Genomic DNA, 26,549 nt, shown 5'->3' on the forward strand with positions numbered 1-26,549 from the left:
AAAAAAAAAAAGAATCTTTTAATAAAAATTACTCATAAAAATCAGAATAAATTTCAAAAAGCAAGATACTTCTTAGTACATTTATAAAAGAACATTTGGTCCTTTTACAAAAAGCTCCCTTTTAATTTAAATACATTTCTTATTTACAGATTAAACATAAAATATCATCTATACTTGCAAAGCATATTGCACATGACAGAGAGAAGCACTTGTAAATTTCAATAGGTTTTCCCAGAGTTTTCAACTCTAGATTTTTTTTCTTTGTAAAAACAGATTTATCTTTCTTGTGCATAATAAATAAAAATGTAGCCTGTGTTTTGCTATTTAAAACTAAAACAAAATACCTTTAAAAATATTATTTCTCTGCCTTTCAGGAAGAGGGAAGGGGGGGTATTAGATCAGGAAGGTCCACAGGTACTTTACATTTTCGCCAGATTCACAACCAAATTCAAGTGGAAACATAACCCTGAGCCCTGTAACACCTGGGGACACACAGCCCAGCAGCCCCACCTCCCCACTCTCACAAGGTCCCTGCCCTGCAGGGAAGAGGCACTAAAGGAGGAGCTGGATGTCTGGGAATGGAAAAGGAAAGAGAGATCAAGATTTTTTTTTTCCCTAAGGTCCCTGCTCAGCTGCTCTGGGGCTAGGGCAATCATCCAGCCCGACCTGTTACACAGCACTGAATTTGAAAACAGCCAAAGAGAATGACCTCTGGAAAAAAGGAATGTCTATAAAATCCGAAGCGAAGGATTACAGTTTGCAATCATTCAGTAAACTGAGCTAAGAAAATAGCTAAGTGGGGTCTTTTTCTTTGGTGGGGGGCAGAGGGGAAGGAAAGGGGCTTATCAAGCTGAGACCCCCAGACTGCACAACCACGCTTACCTGCCAGGGAGCTACGGGCTATTTTCACCTGCAAAGGCACCGACCTGGCACAAAATACACAGAAGACCGTGTGCACGCCCCGTGACCCAGGACAGCCTCAGAACCCAGCGGTTCAGGTGCCCAGAGCAAGTTGTGGCAGATTTGAAAGTTCTGAAGGAAAGATGTGAAAAATGGAAGCTGGTTTTTCACAAAGGCCAGCACAACCAGAGAGCTCACCAACACGCCCTCTGCCACCTACACCTCTGGGAAATGGAGTTCCTCAGTCACACCATCTCAGCTAGCGAAGCCTGCCCTGTAATGGTTTAGAACCTTGTGGCGGGAGATTTAGACTCTACCAAGCCTAACTATAAACTAGCTTTCCAAGAAGGTTTTGCAAAACCATTTTCATTGTGTCAACCAAAGCAGAGGCTAGACACTAGATACACGTGGGGATGCGAGGATGGTGCAGGCTCACAGCTGTTCCAAAGGACGACACTGTTCAGAACCAGGGTGTTCCCAGGGCAAATCACTGAGCAAGGGCACCGCCCCAACACTCCTCTCCTCTGCCCTCCCCTCCCTGATATCTCACAACAAAGAACAGAAGGAACAGACAACACTCTGCAGAATACATTATAGTTGTTGACTTTCTGATCTTCAAAAAGGAAGCCAGTTTTTAATGTGGCTCAAAGAACCTCTTTGACTAGCACAAGATAGCATTCTGGCACCTAGTTGCACAAATCACTGATTACAAAGCATCCAACTCTAGACCGGGTGGTCTGGAAGCTCAACCACCAGGATTAAGTGAGCCGCTCACCTTGGGACTCACAACTGGTACAAGTCCAGTGCCTGGAAGTTGAGGCTCTGGGACTTGATACAGAACACGTCTCACCTCAGCCTGTGCCCGAGGGGCCTCTGCAGCACTCAGGCCCGGATCCCTGTTCCAGAGTGTGTGGGGGATGGGGCGCCCGAGCCCAGAGGGGAGGGGATGTTGGAGTGTGAGCGGGAAACTGAGGCAGGGAACGAAGAAAGAAAAACAGATGCACGGAGGGCCCGCTTTCTTCCCTGAGGTGCCCCACTCTCCCAAATGGCTCACTTCCATACAGTCCCACCTCAGAGAAAAGATACAGGGCACTCGCACGTGTGTGTGTGTGTGTGTGTGTGTGTGTGTGTGTTTAAAATGGGACCTTTTGGCTTTAGTGAGTCAATGAAAACACTTAAAACATATATAATATTCTCAAAATTCTCTCTTCAGTAGACTAGACAAGGTTGATAAACAGAATGTTTCTGAAATGAAGAAAACATAAAATGGAAGCATTTGATTTTTTTTTAACTTTAAAGCAATTTGCATAGTAAATATTTAAGACAGAGGTGACATTTATTACTGAAAATCCTTTTCCTAAAAACCTCAAAGAAGTAGACTATATTTAAAAATCAATAACACAAATTTTCAAGAAGAAATAAAACTTCTCCTCTTTGATTGAAAACACAATGGCTTACGCAGCACTCCCTTCCTCCTTTCAAAAGACTGTAACAAAATCATCTGAAATCTGCCAGTAGCGACGGCAACGCTACAGGTGAAGGTGGGGGTTTTTATTAGACCGCCTGCCCTTTCTACTGAGATTCAGCTCAACCTCTGATGTCACAGGGAAGCCGGGAGAGGGGCTCAAACCCAGCCCTGCCTTCTATGAGCACTCAGTCAAGTTCAAGGAGACAAAGTTCTGTTCTGGCTAAGGAAATAATAACAAGAAAGAAAGGAGTTTTGGCACAACTTCTTCCTTATATATATACTTGCTTAAAATATCAGGTTGAAAGACAAGGACTGGCCAAGAAATTTCCAGAATCTTCCTAATTGATACCCATTCCCACCCCCCTTTCACTGTGGTCCCACTAGGTAGTAATAAAAAACAAGCCTGTTAAAATCATAGCAGCAGCTGTGACATCCAGTGGCCCAAACCAAAATAGTAGAAGGCACTAATCTAAAGCCTATGTTACACAGAGCAACGGCTCAAGGAGACCAGAAAGTCACCTGACATTTCTTTCTCCCTGACTTAGCTAGTTGGCACTAGACAGAGGAAACAAACAAAACAGAATTCTAACCCGAACATGGTCAGAATCGAGAACCCTTGGTTAGTAAATGTAAGACAGCTGGAAGCTCAGACAGTCGTAGGTACTTTTCTCTCCCTCAAAGGCACCTGGTTCTGGAACTATGGGCGTTCCTCAGGGAGGTCCACCAGAACCATAAAGCGGCATCCAGAAGATCCACCTGTTAAGTTCCTGAATCATGGCCTGACAACTGAAGAGAGTGACTGTTACAGTTCCGATACGGCTGTTACTCGTAAGCAAATCGTTTGTAACACTGTGACGATTACCTGTAGCGAAAATGAGTAAGTGGCTGACTGTTCCCCCACTGGATCGACAATCATGGGCGGTGACTGGGAGAGCCTAGCTATCCAGAGAGAGAGAGAGACAGAGACAGAGAGAGAGGATGATGAAACGCAATGAACAGGGAGGTCAGGTGGACCTAGGCCCTTCTGTGAGCCTCTGACGGAGAGGCAGCCACGCTGCTTTTGCGGCGAGGGCCCGCACACGCAACACCCGATGGATCCACAGACGGAAGCTCTGAAGATCCCGCCAGAGACAGCCCAGCCGCAGGGCTTCGTGACATCAGCACAGCGTAAGAAGCCAACTTCCATCTACCTTCTCACTTCAAGCTATATCCTTAAGACAACCTGGGTACTTTATTGAACAGAAGAGAAACACTTAAGTGTGCAAGAACCCACTAGCTGTGGGTGAGGAGCTGGAGAGAATTCCCTACGCCGTCATGGACACCCAGACTCCCATCCTCTCCTGCTTTGGCCCGGGTCTCCGCCGGGCCTGGGTTCCGCTGGATCAGGTCCACTTCAGATGAGGCCACACAGGAGAGCGCAGATCAGATCAAGCCGACCATCTGGTCGATCTGGCGCATGTAGATGCTCTTTAAGGGCAGAGAGTATCTCCTCTCGTCAGGAACGCGATTGCACTTAGGAAAAAGGAGGGACAATTTGAATTTTGAATTAAAAACCCATGTGTTAATTCCTCAGGAGATGGGACTGGATGACCTCATCTGGGGGTAGGTGGCAGGACTCGGAAACTGAGGCTTCTTCCGAGCAGAGCGATGGCATCCACTGTGAGATACCGCGGCCTGACTCGTCACCTGACGCAGTGCCCACGTCCCCCTCTGCACGTCCAAACCACCCTGTTTGATGCAAATCAATACAGCTACCTGGGGCTGCTACGAGAGGCTCCTGGATTTCTGTTCCCTAACCTTCCCCACTGCTTACGGGGATAACGTAGGCATGCGCGTGGAGCCCCGCTCTGAAGGAAGCCGGTGCTTCCTGCATCTCACTAAAGGTCATCATGAGTGATGACCGTCCTTCTTCCCTCTCCAGCTGGTGGGTGATCCTGTGGCTCTTCCGGGTCCACTCTCCATCTTCCTCCACGCCGCCCTGGCCCCAGAGGCTGTGTTCCCGTGACCACTCTCTCCGCTGGCCACTTCAGCCAGGAGTGACAATGGGCCACTGCCCCCACGGTTTCCTTACACCCTGACGGCGCCTACAGACACAGCCTCTCACTGAAAACCGTCTCAAACTGCCCAGCCTGAGTGTGCCGTGACTTTTCCGTCAGGAACCCGGGTGACAACGTGATTGGCAGTCTTTTCCCCACAGGCAAACCACCCCTGGAGAAAGCGACTTACGTTGGAGCTGGAGTTGATGACTCTGAGCTCGTGAGGTTTAGGCCGGTGCTCTGACTTTCCCACTTGGTCCTGCCCTCCCTCTTCTGAAAAGAACTCCTTCCAGGGTGATTCCCGGAGATGCTCATCTACGGATACAATGTGCCCCTCAGTTGTAAACATGTATCTGGTTCCAGATTTGTGTACCGGATTCTCCTCATCGAAGAGCTAGTGGAAAAGAAAAAGAAAAAAACATACAATTGGAACTAACTCACAGGGGTGCGTCCTCCCAGACCACTCAAGGAGAAGAGTCAGCTCGGCTCTCAGGCCCCCCCCCCCAGGCTGTGGGGCAGGATAAACCTGTTGCTTAAACTGATGACTGAACTTCCCTGACCCCACCCTGACCTAGAGTTGCAGAAAGCCGGGGGCCAAGACCCAAGCGCCACCAGTCAGTAATAGCCCTGGGTAGACGCCCCACGCGCTCCCGAGAGTTCCAGTGCTGGAGTTCCAGAGCTACCCACCACCTCGCACACACCAGGCCCTAAGCTGTGAAATGCTGGAAGGAAAGGGGCCGAGGGCACCCAAGGCAGCCCTTTTCTTCGACAGAGGACGTGCAGGGGGTGAAGGAGGGGAGGGGACACCGGGAAAGAACACCTAACCCATAGGGACAAGCCAGCGTGGGGAGAAGGCAGGGGTTCAGTCAACGATGAAAGAGGCAGAACTCAGAAACAGAACCCTTAGGGATGGAAGAGACTTCACAACCACCGCAAGTATGTTACAGATGGGGAAAAACTCAGAGCAGCTTGTCTGTGTTTACACGGCTATCGGGAGAAGAGTGTTGGCCCAGGTTCCCCGCCACTACCCCCTCCCCAGACACCCCCGACTCCGCCCCGGACCCTGAGTTCTTCCCCCGGAACACCTGGGGTCTCATTCTTTCACTCCAGAACTTGCCCCGGGAACATCCCAGACAATGGCTGTGGACGGGATGCCCGCAGGCTCTCGGCGGCCGGCCCCAGCCGACCTGACCGGCACGCGGTGGGGGAGCCCTCGGCACAGCACGGGATCCGGCAGCAGGTCTGCGGCCCCTCACTGGTGAGGCCCCGGGACAGCTGGCGGGCACGCCACCTCTGCTGCCTGCTGTCAGGAGTGACGCCACCAGCCGCATCATCGTAAAGGACTGGACCGGTGCTTCCAAAACCTACCTTCGTACAGAATCATTTGAACCACTAATCAAAACTACAGATTCCTGAGCCTGCTTCTAAAGATCCTGATTCAACGTGGCTATAATCTTGACAGGGTGATTCTGAACCAGCTGCCCCCGGGCTTGGGAACCAATGAACTAGATAAAACAACCTATCACTATTGTTCTTAAGATTTTTTTTTTTTGGCGGTGGAAGGTGGGGGGTGGTAATAGGTAATTAGGTAGGTTTTTTTTTTCTTTTAGTGGAGGTCCTGGGGACTGCTTAGCACACACTCTTCCACTGAGCTATATCTTCCCTCTTCTATCACTGCTGATGGCTATCTTTGGCTCTCAGCCCATATCCTGACCCTTTGTACCTTGAGAAAGTATCTGTTTTTGTGTCGCCACACTGGACAGTAAGAGAGGGGAGGACATGGCACTGGGACAGACACCACACGTGCCCGTGGCAGAGCACTGAAGTGGAAATAGCACTGGACAAGGAGTCGGGACCGGGTCTTTGGCCTCGGCTCTGCCTGGAGTCACCCCGAGAACCCAGGCAAGTCACCTCGCTCGGAGATGCCAGTTCTCACGAAGGGAAGAATGAACACTGGCTGGATGATCCCTACAGTTTCTTCCAGGTCCAAAAAGTCAGTCTCTCTCCAGACACGTTAGGACGTGTGTACGGACAGAGAGCCACTGGGCAGCAGGTCTCAGCCAAGGGCACACACGTCAAGGGAAGTGAGAGCCGCAGACACTGCTCTCTGCCTCAGAGAAGCCTTCCAGCCGCCACCCTGAGGCGGGGCCTCTGGTAACTCCACAGGACTGGTAATCCTAAATGTGTCTGTTTGTTTACTTGACAACACCTCCTCCACGAGGCTAGAAACCACAGCGGAAGACAGCGACGTGCTTTTGCTCTGACAGTGCTGCGTCCCCGGGCCAGCACAACGCCCAGCGGGGAGCAGCGCCCAGTGACGGGTGGTACTTGGGAGGCAGAAGGGGTGTCTGCTTTCAGCGGGACCAAACACTTCTTGGGTTCCCCTTACAGCACACATACCAGATACAAGTATTTACAGGTCTCACTGAGAAAGAAGCTCTCCATCCGGTCCTCTTTGGATTTGTCGATGACGTGATGCAGCGTAGCGTACCCACACCTACAAAACAATCTTCCAGTTAGTCCCACCTCTGCTCCCTCCCACCTGCTCACTGACTGAAGAAGCAGAAGTCGTCTGTTAACAGAATAATCAAGTTACCAAACACCCCATGAAAAACAAACTGTGTACGGTTTAAGCGCAATCCTTTGTAGCCTACGCTGTCTGCAAGTTCATTAAGAAAGTGGCTTGGCTGCCTAATCATCAGGTTATTTGTAGGGGAAGTGGGTGGCGGCTTGGGAGCGGGAGAGAGTGTTTGCTAAAAGCTTAACAGGACACCAAGAAGATGACTGGTAACATCAAAGGGACTGATTTAAATCTTATGTCCCAACACTTGTAGACTGACTTATCATACAGACAGTCTAAAACAGTGTTTTGTAAGAAAATACTTATGGTATTACTGCTAGGTGAAAAAAGCAGGTCACAAAATCAAAATACTGAGTTTTTTCATATATATATACACACATACATTTTATATATATATGTAAAAAAGGAGTGTAAGACTGTATACTTAAATGCTGCTTATGGTTATCTCTGCACGTGGAGATTATGATGGTAACATTCTACCTCTGCATTTCCTATACTCCCTACACTTTTCAGTGTATAACTTCTCATCTGTATAATAAGGAAAACCATTAGCTTTAAAAGAACTCATACAGTCTGCTGGAACCTTACAGGAATAAAGTTTCTTTTTTAAATTCCCACTATAATGGACAGGTTCCACTACACAAAAAGTAAGCAATTTCCCTACAGAATTAACATTAATGACCTGTTCTAGAAATTAAAATGCAAAATAGATAACATTTTCCCAGAACAACACAAAACAAATCAAAAGTGGCCAACAGAAAAAGTAAGGAATTTAGAAAACTAACTTGACTTTTGTGTACTTTTCCAGACTCTGCAGAATGTCCATTCCCACGTGGAGGTAGAAGGGATTCTTGGTTGCCTAGAGAGAACACAAGAGGAAGTGACCCAGCGAGGGCCTGGGAGGCGTGCCGGGTGACCGCAGGCATTTCCCAACGAGGGAGTCACTGGCCAAAGGAAGACACATCGCCAGCTGCCTTCGCCTTGAAGGGGTCACGAGTGTTAGGACTCGGGTGTTCTGTTGGGTCACGTCAAAGCGCACCCCAGTCTGGTGGACTTTAACGGGGCTGAGAAGATCTGCTCCAGGGAAGAGCGAGCTGCTGCCTTTGTCTCTCCTGAGCCCCATCAGGGTCAGAAATGAAACGATGCCTCATGGACAGTCCCAAACCCAGTCTCCCTCTTGCCTCAGAGCTCTCTAGAATATGAGCTGCAGGCACAGGGACAGGGCTTGGCCCCACCCGGCCTGGAGCACGGTGAGGGCGGGCTCGGTAGCAAGCTGCCTCCCCGGGTACAGGAAGCCGCCTCCATGCACTTGCTCTCATCACCCCATCGCCCACGAGCTCAGTCCCTGGGCTGCCTCCTCTTCTGCACATGCTCACAAATCAGATGGTTTCATTAGGGGAAGAAAAACTCTGGGATGATGAGACTTTTACCCCCAAAATAGTTTGAAAGTTGGGGATGAGCTGTAATTCATGCTCAGGGCCAACCTGCAGCAGCGAAAGAAAAACGACCATGAGGTTAGCTGTCTCTGCACTAAGAGAGCGCAGGGAGCGGCTTCAGAAGGCAAGGCTGGAAAGCCAAGGATTTCTCCAGATTCTAAGAAAATAGTCAGCGTGAGGTGGAAGCTCAAATAGCAAAGAAGCAGTGACAGAAATAAAGGGGCATAAACCCAAAGAAAGAACTCAGACAGCACCGGCATGCCGCCCTCGGGGTGTGAGTGGCCTGGCTCTGCGCTGAGTTCAGAGGCAAACCCAGGGGCTCTCTTCCCGCTCCCGAGAGGGTCTCTCTTCACACATGAGGTCAGTGACCAGTTTCATAGGATTTCTCCCTTATCAGAAGCAAATGGCAAGGATTTGGTATAAAAAAAAAATACTGAATAAACCAAAGTACTGATCCTACTACTGGAGCTCATAACAACGAGACCTCCTGGTGAGAGCTTGCCCACTACACGTGTTCGTTCCAGGTCTACTGAACGGCACGGCCGGCCGGCCCCGCGGGCAGTGAGCAGCTCGGGCTGCTGTGTCTGCGAACGGCGGACAGCTCTCGGTGCATGTACACGTATGGTGTGCACACAAGTACGCATATCTGCCTTAACCCATGGAGGAGAAGACTTTCCACAGTCAAAGTGACATTTCCTCTGGCACTCAAGTAATTTCACCAAAGATGAACACTGTATTTTTTTTTTTAAGATTAAACAAAAATAGACATTCGGATGAATCCCAGATGATTCCCTTTGCAATTAAGAAAAAGAATTTTTTTTGTCTGAATAATTTACATACACCAGGGTTCCATAGTACAGGAGCACTGAAACGCATCCCAGAAAAGAGTTCTTCGGTCAAATAAATTCGGAAAACAGTGAGTACCAAACCATCCTCCTAAATGGTTTAAAATGTGAAAAACAAGCCGGAAAAACAGGGTGTTTCAACCTTGCAGAGTGCAGGCTAAACACGCACGTGACCGCTGACACCTTCTCTGCCCTGTGGAACGAGCGCTCGCACTAAACACTAACAAGACCATGGACCGAATGTAAGTCCAACAGAGTTACTGAGAAACAACACAATTCTACACCAGTCAGCAAGTGATCGCGATGAGCCAGCTGCTACAGGACTTTCAGGCATTTCAATCCGAACCACTGTTTAACAACCTCCAGTACCTGGTAGAGGAGATACGTAGACTCCACCAGCTCTGGTCTTAGCGGGTAGAAGAGCACGTCGGGGGCCTGCAGCTGCCAGTTGAACCTCTCAGGGAGGGCCCCATAGCGCTTCCAGATGGCATAGTAGAAGGCATGCAGGCAGATGGCATCCTCCACGTCTCCTATCAGAACCTGAGGAGCAGACGCAGGCCACCAGACTAAGGCACGTCTCAGAGTGGCCGGAGGTGGTAGCAAGGCCCCGGACGCCCCACCTCTACCCACTGGTTACCTGACCTATGCGCGTGGAGACAAAACCCACCCAAAAGCAGCAACCCGGGCAGATGCCCCCTCCCCCCAATCTGGCCATCAATGCCAAATTCACATGAACTGCATGGGACGAGAGGTTAATTGTACTCATGAACAGACAGAGAACTGAGAGACGGGTCATCGGAAAACCACACACCGTTACTTTCCAAGCATGGCTTTGCACTTATGTACTATGGAGTAATTTCCAAACAATGGAGACACATTGTGCTATTAACATCCCAAATCTGAAGGAGTCAGAGAATGTTCTGATATCATAAAAAGGAAAGAAAGAGAAAAAAAAAGCTTTCCAATAATGGCATTTTCTTAGCAAACACTACTGTGTGAAGTACCTGCAGTCCGGGGAAGAAGGCCTGGAGAGAGTCGATCCACGTGTTCATGAGCTGCCCACTGAACATGTTCACATTGACGTAGAGCGGCGGGTCCCCCTCTCCCTCGTTACAGGCTTCCCGGCTGCGGGTCCAGGCAAAGGGGCCAAAGCGGGAGAAACAGAAACAGCTCCAGCCGTGCCCCTGCAGCAGCCCTGGGTGGTTTCACTTAAATGGAATCAACATTAACCTTTTCTCCTAACACGTTCTTTAAACCTTTGGAGAGGGACTGCCTCTACTTGTTGATATGAGACTCTGGCATCAGATGACACCCACCACAGAATAAAAGTTCTAAACTCAGCCGTGGTAACGCATCAGGATTTCATTGCACTTTGCAGAAAGCACTTTGACATTCAGGTTTGAGAATACTTCCATGTAATCTGGCATTTAGCTTGGGTGGGGTGTGACCTGAGTGGGGAAGCCTGGTTATTTCTGCAAAAGAGTCTCTTCTCTAATAAAGCCCTACACCATGGGCCTGGAGGAACACATCAGAGCAAGACGCTCAGGGATCACTACTCAATTTGGTTCAGGGCTTTAAAAAGCCAAAAGGGCTGAACTCCAGCTTGTCTGCCTCCTACTAAAACGCAGCACTTGCACGAGTGGTTCCTACAATAGTCGGGGGGAAATGAGTCCAAGAAAATCCCACCCTGTAGCCAACTCAGTAGCTGTCACCTGCAAGGGCCGTGTAATATACCCAAGTACACAGGGAAGGCCCGGGGAGAGAGAGGCGACATCAGGGGGGAAGCCGCTGCAGCTTCGGAAGGCACCTCTCTTCTTGCCGTCACTTGCTGCTTGTCACCTGTGGCAGCCAGTCTCCAGGTGGCCCCCCATGACCCCTGCCTCCTGACTGCCGCACCCTGGTGGGTCCCCTCCCACATCACGTCAGGCTCGGTCTGTGCAACCAGCAGCGTCCGCAGAAGTGGGGGGGGGCATCGTGCTGAGACGAGCGCACGAAAGCACGTGGCTTCCATTCTGCACTTTCTCTTTCTCTCAGATCACTCATTCTGGGGAAGCCGGCTGCCAGGAGCTTTCCTACAAGGAGGCCCATGGGGCAAGGAACTGAGACCTCCAGCCACAGCCAGTGAGGGACTGAAACCTGGAAGGGGTCCCCAGGACCAGCCCAGCTGCTCCAAGCTTCCTGACCCTCAGAAACCGGATGCGATAACATCTGTTGTTTCAAGCCACTGGGCTTCAGGGTAATTGATTTTGCAGCAGCAGATAGCTAACACACCTCTTCACCCCCAAACGACAGGCAACTCGGAGGCAGGAAGAGACCCTGTGAATTTAGGCTGAGAAAAGCATGATCATCTCAGAATGCATTCTCTCTGCTTCACAGGGCAGTAAAAGCGATGCTGGGGAGACATACCCTCTTCTTAAGTAGTTCTGAATACTTTGATATGCAGCATTAAACATTTCTAGGTCTTCTTTTTCTCCGAAGAGAATATAAGATTTCAGGAGGTATTCGTAGAAAGAGTCCAGCCCGGCACCCAAGCCGCTCTGCTTTCCAACCCACCGGCCCGTCTGAATGTTCACGACGTTACCTGTGAAATAAGCAGAGACCGTCAGGGTACCCAGGTAGGGGAGGCTCCCACCTCAGCCCCACTGCCCCTCAGCCCCTTGCAGGAAACAGGGGATGAATACGTGGCCCTCACTCCTTTATCAGCCCTACCAGGAGCAGGGATGGCCAGGAGAGCTCTCTGCATATACAGTGTTTAACCACTGACACAAAAATGGGGAAAACACTTCATGTAAAGGAAAACAGGTTTGTTATTTTGCTTTTCCAGATTGAAAATGCATTTTTCAAAAGCCAAAAGAGAGTTGTTCATTAGAGAATTATAAATTATATAATTTACATTATTTGTAAAAGAGTAAAAAAAACCCCAATAATCCAAATGTCCAACATTAGAAGAGTTAACAGACTATCACGTAGATTTTAAAGACAGTAACAATGAAAACAAGCTACCAACTTGAAAACACCTGAATGACTTGCCAAATGTAAGGCAAAATAAAAATATTTATATTATCATGTCAGTGCATAACAGCGGCCCATGCCAGGCTGAAAGGGCTCATGGGAAATTTTTGAGTTGACAATTTGGGGTGACACTGGTCAATCATTTGATGATGGGCTGACAATCTGGACAACTTTTTTATCTGCACAGTTGTTAAATACATGAAATTCACAAATAAATTTAAGAACTTCAGGAATAATCAAAAATTACTTCTTGCAATGACACTATAGCTCCAGGACCATCAATCCGGTTCCTTCTCAATGACAAGAAGAAAATACTTCTCAACATAAGACAAACAGTTACAGGAGGCAACAACCTATCACAAATTGTATCTTGAGTTAGCAAAATACTGATAATTACTGAAGATAAATGATGAATGCACAGGGGTTCATTATTCGTTACACTTTCTCCTACTTCTATGTGTTTGAAATTTTCCGTAATAATTTTTTAATAACATCTTGGCCAAAAATCTCAAGGAAAAAAGAGAAAAAAACCCACCTAATACAGGTATAACCAGAGCTTTGAACCTACCACCACGGGCCAAAATTTTTTAGGAGAAAGCCACTCTACCAGTAACTCTAAATTCCTATGATGTGAACCTCACACTGAAGCAGTACAGCCTGCCTCTTAGGCAGCTTTTCATAGCATTCTCATTAACAATGATTTTCAAGTGGAAAATGCCAAGGGATTCAAATCAGAAGGGAGCCGCAAACAGCAAAAACATCATGCTGCCCCATCGAACCTTACAGCCTCACTCTAAGCAAAAAGGCACAAAGAGATTAGACACAGCAGATGCTGAGGGCCTTTCTCTCTGAGTTGTTAATTTTCAGAGTCAACGGTACAAGAAAGAGGGGTGGAGAGGAGGGAGGGCCCCAGAGAAGAGGAAGGGGGCGATGGATGCAGTCCCAAGGGCCTGACAGGTGCCCCACACCTAACAGTCCTGTGTCGTTGCTCCGCAGGTTCCAAAGAGCTTTCACTGCTCGCCTGGCCACCCACTCAAACGTAGAATCCCCCAGCAGTCGGCTCAGAATCCCAAATTCCACCAGGAGGGAGCCAGCTCCGGCCGTGCACGTCTCATTATTGCTGTCGGGAGGAACGCCTGTCTTTAGATTCACCTGGGGACAGGAAGAGACAAAGGCTCTGTGGCAAAACTCAAGGCCCCCGCAGGGCTGGAAGGGTGGGCCGCAGCCACCGCACTCCACTAATGAGCCAAGCTCGCTGTGGCCTGAGTCACCGCCTCCCTCCCTTTACATCTGAGAGGAATGCGGGTTAAGTTTAAAAGACACAAACAAGACAACAGCAACACCAGAGCCCAGTGTTATTAATACGAGCGAGTCCTGGGGGAATCATGGCAATGCTATGTGCTAATCCACCTCTTCCCAGCAGGTTTTCTTCGTGGTTACCCAGCACCAGGCTGGGCACCAGGACACAGGTAAGCTGCGGAATCAGCTGGACATGCTAAGTGAGCCACTGTGAACGCATTCCTGCTCTCAGCGAACACACACAGGACTCAGACTGGGAGGCAAAGGGCACACGGCGAGAACGTGACCGCCTCCTTCATCCTGGAGGCTGTGTGGTCTGGTTCCACTGGTTACCTAGAGCCTGACTCAGTTCCCAGAGGAGTTCTGGCCTCAGCACATCAGATGCCACAAAGATAGGCTCTCATACCGGACCCTACATGTGAACCAGCAGCTAACTTGCTGGCCTGTGCAGGCTTTACATGAAAGATCTACGTGAAACGTTCAAAGGAGTCGCTGAGCCCCCACAGGGCACAGGTGGAGTCCCTGGGGAGATGGACCCAGGTCAGAAACAAAGACAAGTTCCCCACTGTTTCGTAGCAGGGGATACAAATCCCACACGCCAGTGGACTTAAGAACACTGAGCACAGGAACACAACCTTCTCAAGGGGAGGGAATACGTCACATATGTCACTGGATGCCTGGCACACAGTAGGTGCTCAGTAAACGCTGAATGCATTAAAAACTCTTTACATCCTATTTAGGGCCAAATTCTCACAAGGACATGGCTTTCCTCTTCCACATCAGCCCCACTCCTCCCTGCAAATAAATTCATCAGCAAAGAGTTTTAACTCAGCAAGGTGGCGAGCCATCAGCGCGGTCTACCTACCCGAGGGTAGGGGATCCCGGTCTTGGTGTTTTCAAAGGCAGGGAGGAGCCGCACGGCCAGGTCATGAGCCATGTGCAACAGCTCATTATCATAATCCTTAATCGTCATGTCACCAAAGGGCTGCTTGGAGTCAGTAATTATTCTGTGGGCAGAAAGAAGGCTTCCCAGGACCCTAATGACAGGAAGAACAAAAAAGTAATAAAATCATGCCAGTTGGAAATGTGCACAATCCAGCTCAGAATGACAGAACCATTCTGAACAGAGCGGAAAAAGACTTCAGTTCCTTATGGACTTGGAACTGCCTGAAATCAGAGGAACTGGACTTCATGACCCCCTGAAGTCCTTTCCAGCCCTAATGGTAAATGATCAATTCTTAACTAACCACATTACTGAAAGGGAGACAGCAAACCACTCATCCGAGGCTCCTGGGAATAATCCCACTTCAATATAACTATGCCTGGTGATCTGCATCATCTCATCACAGGGGAGGACCCTGATCACTCTCAGAATAAGTGTCACCCTTCAGCATTAACAAACTACTCTTGATTTCTCTCGCTTGGGGAAAAAACGTAGCCATATGAGAAACAGAAAGGGGCAAGACAGCAAATATTGACCAACTTTTGTAATTCTGGTGGCCGAGCAACGTGAAGCTCTCCAACTTCTGGTCAAGAGTCGAGGTGAGGAAGAGGAGGAGACGGGGAGAAAATGGCCCACTCAGAGGGAGGGGCCGCCAGCTTAGACCTCCCTTCCCCAGCAGTCATGAATCCACGTCCCACTCCGGTGATGTGGAGTGGACTGTGACATTTTTCAGAACAAATGCTTTCCTAACTTCAATTTCAAATAAATGTTCCATCTGGAACGTTATGCAGTAATACAGTTTTCAGAAAGTTTAAATGGAATAGGAAAATAGTCACGATATATTAAACTAAGAAGGCAAGATATAAAACACGGGCCCAGTACACTGGGGCGGGGGAGAGCAAGAAAGACACACATGGCGCAGACAGACCCAAATGGTCCGCAGGGGTCTCATGTCGGGGGGTGGGGGTGGGGTGCGGGGGTGAGATGGGAAACCAATGTCATCAGAAACACGCAGGGGTTTTCCCAGGACAGAGTGAAGGAAATGAGACTAGACACAAAGAGAAATCATGAAAAATTCCTTTAAAGGGACTCAGTCTTAAACCTTCATTAAAGCCTAAGTGTGTCTTTCTATTCAGTCCCAAATGTAATTGCTTTGAAATGTCAATTGTTTCAGTTTTCACAAATCCAAAAGCAGATGAAAAGGGGACACCAGGCCAGCAGGTCTGCACCTTGTGGCTGGTGGCCCCTCGCAAGAATTTTCCCCCTTACGCACACACAGAAGCAGCCTTCAATCCGTTCTATGGACTATTTTACCTTATTGTGGCCTCAAACACTTGGACGGTGGAATCTTTGTCAAATGAAACTGTGTCAATCACTAACTTGACGGCTTTCTGGAACTCGGACGAATTTCCCATTATCTTTAAAAAGAGGAACAGAAACCATTACAACAGCCTGAAATGAAACTGAAGGAGATGATGTCAGGAGATGGGCCACTTCATTTAAACGTCTGTGCGTCTGGTTTCCTACTCGTGGGAGCAGAACCACTCAAGGTACAAAAGCAGTTGTCCCAGGATATTTTCTGGGACAGACGGCAAGCCCATTTCCACCAACTCAAGAATCCTACCTCTGAATGGCAAAACTGTGACAGTCACTCCTCATAAAATCACGAGCAATGAGCACCCTCGGTGACCCACTCCTCTCTCCCCCAAACTTCAGACTGACATTTAGCATGCAGGACATATGGTGCCTGCAGTTCCTGAAATGGGGAAAAAATAAATCCAAAAACTGAAGAAACAGAAAACATAACTTTCCCTCTGCTCCTCAAATAATTCGACAGCTGGGGTGCTTGGCTCCCGGGAAACTGCAACATCTGGGTCACTGACTTGTTGCTTGTTATCCAGACGTCTGAACGCTCTGAGAAAGAGTGGTATTATCTTTTGGAGCAGAGCGTAAAGCCAGTGACATGCAATTCAAACAAAACATACACATAACCAGCTCTCCATCCTTTTTAAAAAGTGATTGAGAATTAGGATTCCTATTCTGGGTGTGTGGATATGGCATTATTCCAAGCTTCCCTCTCTTACATGAAGTGCCAAATGGGCATACAATTTTACAGATGAACTTGAATTGAAATGCTTTCATGCTGTTCAAAATTTTAGAACAATCCTGAGACCAAAATGACATCATAAGGACATACGCAGAAAAACAAGGAAGAACAAGTAACTTCATTCAGACACTACTTCCAGTATGTCTTATTTCCTAGTATGTATTGGTCTAGCGCATCTGTTTTCCTTCCCTGCCCCGCCCCTCACTGTTATTCTGCTGTAACACGCAGGGCAAGTACAGACATTTCTTTTCTGGCTTTCAGTTCTTTCTTTTTAAAGGATTATGCAATCATGCTGCAAGTTGCATCAAATGGTGGAGGGATTGCTAGAGACGGATGGTTTCCAAAGTACATCTGTTACAGTTCGTTTAAAATGTTAGCAAAAGGAAAGGAAAACCTCAACAGAAGTAACACCTGAAAAATAAGCCTGAAGTGTGCGTTAAAGACCGGATATTCTACAATGAAAACCACAGAGGCTGGCTTGTTTCCTTACAGATGTTCAGCAGCAGCAATATCTGTGAGCAGCTGCAGATGCTGACATGATCTCAGATCACGCAGAGGGTGGCGAAGGAAGCCGACGACTCTCGATTACGTGTTGTAACTTACCATTTGAGCCACAGAACAGAGTAACAGAGTAACAAGGCTATGAATTCATTCATTCGGCATCAAGAAAAGCTGGACTGGACATTGGGGTTAAATAGGTTTCTTCACTAGAGGCCTTCTCAGAGTCTTTAAAATGCTGGTGGGCACTGCAGCTCTCCAACAGAGGGACAGACTTAGAGAATTTTTCAAGTTCATTTGAGGACGGAATTCTTTCAGGGAGCATACCCTAAGAATCTGGACTGGGGGATGCCAGGTTGGTAGAAATGCATTTTCTTAACACATATTTGCACTCCTACTATGTTTCAGACACCAGTAGGTGTGGAGAGAGTGAGCTGAGTAATAGAGATGATGTCTCTGTACTTAATGCGCATGGCAGGGGGATAGAAAGACACAATGAGGCAAAAAGCGAGAGCTCGGGGAGAAAAGGTGGGCTTTCGTAAGCCATATATGAGTCTTGGGACTTTTTTTGAAGCAGGACTTGCAGGCTGAGTCTGCCTCTGGGATAATTCAACAAGTTAACTCTAATGAGGATGAACATACTTGTCCGGGCACAGTTAGATGAGTGATGGCAGGGGGCTGAGATGGAGCGGCAACAACTTCAGAAGGAGATATTGGGCGACTCAATGGCTCCGCAGCTTCAGCCTGGCAGAGTGAAACCCCGGGTTTCCCAACAGACCGTGAGCCTAGGAGGATGGAGCACGACCTCTCAAGCTCTGCCCCAGTTCCCGTAATTCTACAAGTAGCAAGATTCTGGCCAGCTGTAATGCAAACTTAGCGAGCATTACCCAACTCCTGACAGCTTTAAACTCTTTCTAAGTTCAAATGCAGGATCCAGAATCGACCACAGTAAGAATTTTCCAATGGTAAAGTAAAGGCTTGCTGGACAACTAAGTGGAGCAAAGAGGTAGTAAAATCATGTTTACATGGGAAATTTGTGAACGCTAGGATGAAATACAGTCCCCTGCTGTGTTCTGCAGCAGAAGGTGGTGATGCAGGCGCAGCGCACAAAGATAGTAAGTACCGGGCCGCGGTGCCGTCTGCAAGGCTGTGCAAAGGCCTCCAGTTCCCTCAAGGGAAACCAAGGGATGAGGAGGTGCAGGCAGCCCCCGAGCTGGGAGCCCAAGCCCACAGGGTATAGTGTCCTCAAAACAGGGAAAGCAAACTAAAGTGGCGTGTTTAGAGAGAAAGGCTCTGCACAGGGGCTGGGGCCAGGGCTGAGACTCACTCTTGGGGAGCCAGGAGCTGGGTAGCATTTCAGGGGATCCTGTCCCCTGAAGATCTTGAGATCCCGAGATCTCGTCTTTGACTTCTGAAATCGTAACTCCAGTAATTGTAAACTGGTTCCTTCAAGGAACAAAAGAGTGGGAAACTGGGAGAAAAAGTTTTCCCCAAAACAATCCTACTTTCTTCTCCATTTTTTTTAAGGGTAATCACCTCCCCCTCATCTAACCTTCAGTGCTTTTCTGGCTCTCAGCATTAAGCTCATTAAAATAAACAACAGCAATCAGAGCTATGAATACAGTTTGAGTACCAGGTTTCCTGGAATTCTCATCCCTGAGGGAAATGAAGGGTAATTAACTCCAAAATATCTTATCTTAATTAGTTAAAAAAAATTAATAATAAGGCTGAACACTTACTGCAAGTGTATCCAACGCATCAACAAGAGTCAATGAGTAATTCCCTAGGACATCATTGATGTTCAGATTTGAACTGAAAAAGAAATAAAATCTGAATTAAACAAAGGTACTTTAAAAGAGAAAGAAGACAATAAAACTAAACACTCATCAGAAACTAAAATTGCTGGAAACTGTTATTTACTCAGGGACTGCTGTGGGTGGATCAGGACAGCAATGGTCCTTCTACTGCACAGGTGACAGTTTCTATAGTGTCACAGAACAGCAGAGACACACACACTTACACCGTGGTGGAAAGAGCACGGAACAGAGCGTCAGAAGACGGGGAACAAGAGTTGTTGCCCTCTCTGAGATACAGTTTTATCATTGCAAATGATCTCTCAGTCCAGCTTCAAAAAGCTCTGATTTGGAAATCATCAGGAATGAAAAAGGAGAGGTCTTGTCATATGACCTGCAAATAAGACTTTAATACAGAAATCAGAGACTCCAGCAGATTACACACAAAAAGAAGCAAATAAAGACCTCACTTTCAGTCTCAGTATCACTCATCTGTCCATTGTCTGGGGGAACAGATCAACTTCTTTATAACATTTCTTCACTAATCTCTCCCCCAGAGAACTCCCACTACCTTCATCAATTCTCAGGAGGAGATGGCTTGTACCACGCACCAAAGCAGGACTGCTTCTAACAGGAACTGCATTAATGTTTCTGCCACACACCCCCTACCCATAATCAACACCAATTTCCCATTTTGAAACAATCCCAAGACACGAACCTCAGGACTGCAATGAGGGCCAATGACAGTTCTTTATAACATTAGGAACGACAAAGATGACACTAACACGGCTGGGAAAGGCAGGGATGGGAGAAGCCGTGACAGAAATACAGTACAGTGTGACAGGTTCTAGGCAGCTCGGTTCTATCCCATCCCATTCCCATAGATCCAGAAAGCAACTGCAGGGGCTTGAAAAGATTTCAAAGATGAGAAATGAAAAAGATGCAAGTAAGGAAAGAAAGAGGATAACCGTTTAGAGATTACGTTTAATGAAAGACCACAGTGACAGAGCCCTAGTTTAATCTTCAGCAATGGACTTGCCAATATTATGATGTCTTCCCTCAAACCCCAGGACCACTTCACATACTCCCTGGGTCTCTCTGCTGGGCCCTGCCACCCTTCCCTGTGGGCGGCCTCTCCCGTGTTCTTCACGTCTTGCTCTGCTCTCTGAAAGGCCTCCTAGGCGCTCAGGCGGGGGAAATGGGCCCTACGTGAAGCAGGCATAAACAGCTCCAACGTTTCACTCCTGACTTTACCTGAGCCTTTGCTGTATGCTGGTTATGCCACTTAAACGAGGACAAAGAATGTATAGCAAAACTTTAGATTCATTGTTTGGAACAAGCTGTGCAGAAGGGCTGTATAGGAACCAGGGCTATCTGGTCTCCCACAAGCCAGGAAGCCAGCGCAGCACACAGCTGCAAGCCTGTACCTGCTTCTTCTTGGCATCGACTCTCCCTAAACACATTTATACGATTGCAGAAGGTCCTCTAAAGGTAAGAGCTGTGGGTTAAAATAAGCACTTCAAGGGTAGTGCCAGCCAGAGAGGAGAGGAGGAGTGTTGAGAGTTGCAGGAGAGCGTCAAAGCAGACCGGGAGATCCTCATGCGCAATTCAGCCAACTCAGGAACCTTCTGCTGGGCTTACGTATTTACCTCCACCTGCACTGGCCCCTGGAAGGGGTGACTAATGTGGGTCACTGCCCTCCTTCCTATGTTTTATTGTGCTTTTCCTTTGGGGCTACAATTAAAATGGATCCGGTTTTAAAATACTTCTCAACAGAATGTCCAAGCAGTTACTAACAATGAACAATTACAAGAGATGCCGCAGGAAAAAGCGTATCTGTAATAACTGTCGTGGTTCCTTCTCTTCACTCGGTCAGACAGAGCCACTCAAGATTTAAGGTGTTTGTGAAAACACTTTTAATTCTTTGCTACCAGATAATTGTTATATACTCTTTCAAAAATATGCCAAAATAGAAAAAAGAAAAATGGGGAGGGGAAGGAAGGAAAAAGTAGACTCCATAAAACCCTCTTGGCCTGATGGCCCCAAATTATGCAGGTGAGACTGGATTTGCCCGCGTAGATCTCCTTGATCCATGGCCAGACTGACCTGAGGATTCTTATCACTCCAAAACAGAGAAGGTGGAGACATCTACAGTCTTGATGGAAAATTTTTGATTATGCAGCAAACATAATGCTAATAAGACATGTTCAAAATTAAATGTATGTGTGAAAAAAAAAATCCCACATATACTTAACCTGTAACAGCTGCTCAGAAATCTACCTGGTACTGTATAGGCACAGAGGTAACATAAGAAACAGTCCTTGTGTTCAAGGGATTGATAATCTGGGGAGACAAGACAAAGCAAAGGAAGGTGAACACACAGCAGTACCCAATTCGCACACGATGTTAAAATGTGGAACAGCAGCTCCAAGGAAAGGAACCAAAAGGAGAACCGAGGAAATCAAAGACAATCATCTTCAAACAGTTCAATGGCGTCATGGAAAAAGACCTGCGCCTGACTCTGAAGGAGGCCAGGGTTTCAGAAAGAAAGGGGAGGACGGAGGAGGCCACCTTCAACTAGGCGTGCCTAGGAATGAGTCCATTTAGGGGCCAGTACCTGTTTGATCTGTTAATTTGAGATTTGCTTTTTTTGTTTGAATAGCAGCGTGGCTAAGGAGAAAGCAAAGAAGGGTCATGTGCCCAAGGCCTGAACGAACATTATTATTCACGAGATTGCAAAATTTTAATAACCAAATTGACTTGGAGAAACTTTTGAATTTGGATCCTCCAGCCCAAACTGGGGATGTGAGAGGAACTGACTTTGCACAGTGACCCGTAGCTGGACAGAAAGACCTACTATTTTTAAAAAGGGTTCAGGTTTTATTTACTTCATGTAAATACTCCTCACTCTACCTCCAGTCAAACAAAGCAGGCAAGGTAAGCCTCAAGTAAATGTGACTAAAAAGAAAGACACATATGTTTAGCATTCCTATTTTGTTCCTGTACTTTCTACATAATATTCTAACAGCTACCCTACTTTTTAAAATAAATCATTAGAATACACTTGACAGCAATTTTGAGGATACATTTGGTTAAAATAAATACCTGCAAGATTTTTATTACCAGTTATTATTTCGGGGATGTAAATGTGCCCTATTGTTTCAGAGCCACAGTAACAAAGCTCTGGTTCTAAACTTTCCTTGAAAATACTAAAGTCTGAGAGGAGTTATGTTAAAGGAAAAGGCTGAAGAAAAATAAACCTTTCCACGCTTTTTAAGTGGCCAGTGTGAGGGTATGCTCAGGGCCACCAAAATCTCAGAGCTCCTTCACCTCCTCAAAGACACCAAGGTTTACCCACCAGAAGGTTTACTCTTACCCTCTGGGCACAGCCCTTCCCACATGGCATCCCCTCAATGTTTCTAACGCCATCTTTCCAACAGCAACAGATCTGTCCCAAAGCAACCTGACCTCAGCTTACCCAGACTGTCAGTGAACAGTCAAACCAAACCACTCACCAGCAGACGTCATTCTGAAGCAAAGGCCTGTGCCGCCAGGAACGACTATGGGGACTAGCAAGCTAACCAAGGCCACCTCACCCTTCTGGAGAGGGGCTCCAATTTTCCAGAGGGTTCTTAAGGTTCATTAGGGAAAGCCTTAAAATGCCAACTCACTCTCCAGACCATTGTGAGTGTTACCACAAGTCTTATTAAGCTGTTTTTCTTAGGTCTACACCATCAAAGGAAATCTGAGAAAAAGTTGGTGAGGGAGAAGGAAGGGCACTTACTCAAAGTGTTCCCTCCCTTCTTGAAATACCATGACCATGGGTGAGGAAACACAATTAAGATCCAAAATATGTACACACATTTTGATTTCAACTATGTTAAGAATGTGGAGGCATATGGGCAGGAGCTGGCAAGAAAGATAAAATAAAAATAACTGGTGGGATTTCAGGCTTTTTTAAAAAAAATTTTAATGTTTTTTTCCTCAAAAGATTGAGTTCAAAAGAAAACATATGGGTATAAAGTCTGGTATAGTTAAACTAGTTAAGTGAAACAATTCAATTTCCTACAATCTGGAAAGGCCCAGTAATTCTTTTCAAAATTTAATAAAAATTCTCCCCCGAAAAAATTTGAGACAGAAAATACATTAATATGTATAAAGCCTGATACAGAGAAACAAGAAAAATAACTCATCGGTTTCCTACGATTTTAGGAAGGCCCAGTCCTTTTAAGTTAACCTGGGATGTGCCTGTTGCTTCACTAAAAATCATGCTTCCCAACTGCAATTTAAGACGTGAACTGGTGGATTATCGGACCATTTTTAAAACTCTTCAGCCCCTTTGGTGTACGGGCTTCCTTTTTAGAACCTAGGGACTGGACTTTGCTGCTCTTCACCAGGTGGAGGAAAATGCAGGCATCGTGGCAGCTCAGTTCCTCCACTCCCACCTGAGAGGAGAGACCCAGAGGAAGGGAGTCACCTATCCAGCCTAACAGGGTCCCTGTCAAAGCACACCGACCGGCTCCCTCCAGCTAGGAGGTCCTTAGCTGGGTATGCTGTCCTCTTGGACTCTGATGTCAACAACAGTGACCCTTGAAGCTCACCTTCTGCAAACAAGGCTGGTGGAAGGGGACTGGCTGATCTTCTCTGACAGCCCTGCCGCCAGAGTCGAGGAATTTATGGGACAGGCCCTTCAGGGCAAGGAGTCTCATCCGGGTTCTCAGGGCCCCACGTCTGGGCCAGACAGCCTTCCTCAAACCTAACCACCCTCAGCCTAGGAAGCAGCCTCTGTTAAGAAGGATAAAGGTGTAGCCCTAGCTCTGCCTCAGACTCACTGGACGGCTCGAGAAGTCCCGTCCCGGGATCAACTCCTGAATTTTTTTACCTGTATATAGAAAAGTTGGAAGTTGGCTAGCTAAGGGGAGATACGGGCTTGCTTTGAGCTGCGTTTACAAGGGATATCATTTTGATTTTATGTTTATCTGGAGAAGGGGCTGCAGATAGGAGTCGAAGGCCCCCTAAGCCACCCTCGGTACTGCCACTGTCCCCTCTGGTCTCTGGGTCTCAGTTCCCTCATCTGTGAAAGAGATGCGCTGACAGCTGTTCAGTTATTCTGAGATTCCGGGAGAATCCAAACAGAGGACAGCCACCGGCCCCTCCACGCACCCCCAGGCCCAGCGGACCTCAAAGGGCCGGCAGAGGCCCCCAGGACCCCAAGCGCCCTGGCAGCCCTGGGGCTGGGGGGCGCAGAGGACAGAAGGAAGCGCGCGGGGCGCGCGGGCTACTCACGGGTCCCCGCGGTCGGGCCCTCGGCCGCGGCAGTGGATGGGGTTGAGCTCGTCCTCGGGGAAGGCGTGCGCCATGTAGTTGTCGTAGCCGAAGACGAACATGCCCCGCGCCAGGTCGCGCATCTGGGCGCGTAGCTTCGGCGGGAAGGCGCCGCTGTAGCGCTTCTCGTACTCGTCCGGGCCGCGGCCCCGGCCGCCCAGCACGTAGCCCCAGTGGGCCGGGCCGCATACGCCCGGCCCGGGCCGCCGCGGAGCCCGTCGCCGCCCCGCCGCCGCCCCGGGGACGGGCGGCTGCATCCACGACGGCCCCGACGGCCCCCCGGACCGGCCCGCAGGGCCCGAGGCGGGAGACGCCGAGCCGTCGAGGCCCCTCAGGCGCTGGAAGCCGAAGCTGAGCGGGAAGCGCTGGTAGAAGCCCATGCTGGGCCCCAGCCCGAAGACGAGCCACAGCACCCCGTGGAGGCCAAGCCGGAGGAGCACCAGCCCCAGGACGAGCGCTCGCCATTGCATGGTCGCGCGGGCGCCGCGGGCATTATTTTAAAGCGCGGGGGGCCTTCCCCGCCGACCACCGCACCCACGTCCGCCCCGTAGCCCCGCTCACTTTCCCTTTAAGGAACTCCCTCGTGACGCACCAGGAACTGGCCCATTGTCCCCCACCCACGGCACCTCGGGCCCGGCCAGCCAGGCCCCACGTTCGCCCGCCCAAGTCGCCGGGATTGGCCCGGCCCCGGCCCGGCATCGCGGGGCGCGGCCCGGGACGCCCTCCCGCGCCATAGGCCGCCCGGACGTCCTCCGCGCCGCGAGGCCCCGCCCCGTTCTCACGCCCCGCCCTCCGGGCCCCGCCCCGGAGTCCGGTCCCGCCCCTTGGGCGGTCCCGAGTCGGACGGGCTGGCGTGGCGGGTAGGGGCCGCTCGGGCTCCGGACCGGGAACTTCCAGCCAATCGGAGCGCGGCACGGGAGCAGCCGCCGGACCCCGGACAGCGACGTGGCCCCGGACAGGGACGTGGCCCCGAACCCGCCCGGCCCCAGGTAGAGCGTGTCTCTGGCCGAGCTGGGGCAGGCCACTCCAGCCCTATGTTAGGCAGTTAAAACACGTAAGGAACGGGGAGGAAAGGGGACATTTCTGTATAAAATAAGCTACTTTGGCAGGGTTTTTAATTTGTTATATGGTGGGGTAGGGTACTACCTTTTAGCTTAAGACTGCACCAAACGGTATCCTGAGTTTTTTGTATTAAAACACCCTAACTTGTACTCTTTTTAACTTTTTATTTGAACTCTTTATTAAAACATCCCAATTTTTAACAGTCGCTCACGGTGATTGTAAAACACACATTCCCAGGTCCTGTCTTAGACCTATCGAACTCCATTGGAGGGTTCAGAGAATGTGCGTATAAGTGGTCTTGGGCAATACTTAGCATCTGGTAATTTCAGGAAATACTGAGCTACGTTATACTGCCTTTGTCTCAGAAACAGGATCTTTAAAAAAAAAAGGGGGGGGGTGAGTCAAGGCTGCCGCTGCCAACACCAAATTATTTTTACCAAATCTATTAACCATGTCACCTCTTGTCCCTCCCACTTCCATCACCTCTCCTGTGCACTGACCTAACCTTTGATCTGTAGAATAGATTCCTGGTCAAATCACTTTACCCCTCGGTATCTACTTCCAATAATTAATAAGTTGCAAACGCTAGCTGTGAAGGGCTATTGCTTTCATGTAATGCCTCAACGGTTTAGATGTTTTCTTTTTGTTTGCTGCATTTGGAAATGCCCGCTAAGGTTTGCTCTCCGTAAGTTGAGACCATGTACCTGTTATACCCAGGTTCCTGAAAAGCTTGGGAAGCAAGGCCTGATGGGTGGCTCAAATCCGAGACTGGCTGAGTGACCAAGGGAGTGATTAATAGGATGGTAAGGTCGTCATGTGGCACATTCATCATGAGATGAGTCAGGGTCAGAGGACTTTTTGCAATAGAGAGGAGGTATAATTGGGACTGAGAAGGCGCCCAAAGAAACATTTGATTATAAACCAAGGTAGCTGGCACATAGTAAGGCCCTTTTTGTTGGCTGAGCCTTCTTCCTGTCCAAAATTCTAAGAGGCCGCCTCAGGAATTGAAAAGAGCATAAAAAGACTCTGAGCCAGGGTCTTTTGCCTACAGTTTCTTTTCTTCGTCTGTGAAAGGCAAGTAGGGACCCTGCTGGAAGTCCAGTACCAGTGCTTGATCCCAAACTTTCATGTCTGCGTTCCCAGAATTTGCAAACTGGATGTGAATATAACGTATGTGTTGTATGTTTCCTTCCTAAGTTATTTTATTACAAATTTTAACTCACCACAGTCAACTGCAGACCACA

General features: G+C 48.5%; 1 protein-coding gene across 1 annotated transcript; it reads right to left on the minus strand.

Annotated features, from left to right (window-relative positions):
• EDEM1 (ER degradation enhancing alpha-mannosidase like protein 1) lies at nucleotides 1-24,900 on the minus strand. Its single transcript, XM_010962387.3, has 12 exons — nucleotides 24,205-24,900; nucleotides 18,865-18,937; nucleotides 15,835-15,938; nucleotides 14,443-14,614; nucleotides 13,247-13,430; nucleotides 11,673-11,847; nucleotides 10,271-10,391; nucleotides 9,636-9,806; nucleotides 7,771-7,844; nucleotides 6,805-6,901; nucleotides 4,595-4,798; nucleotides 1-3,880 (listed from the first exon to the last, which is right to left on the minus strand). The coding sequence occupies exons 1-12, from the start codon at nucleotides 24,711-24,713 to the stop codon at nucleotides 3,791-3,793; spliced, it is 1,974 nt and encodes a 657-aa protein (XP_010960689.2). The 5' UTR covers nucleotides 24,714-24,900; the 3' UTR covers nucleotides 1-3,790.
• Between the last annotated feature and the right edge of the window lie 1,649 nt (nucleotides 24,901-26,549).

This window comes from Camelus bactrianus, chromosome 17 (genome assembly GCF_048773025.1).
Source record: "Camelus bactrianus isolate YW-2024 breed Bactrian camel chromosome 17, ASM4877302v1, whole genome shotgun sequence".
In the NCBI taxonomy this organism is placed as follows: Eukaryota; Metazoa; Chordata; class Mammalia; order Artiodactyla; family Camelidae; genus Camelus; species Camelus bactrianus.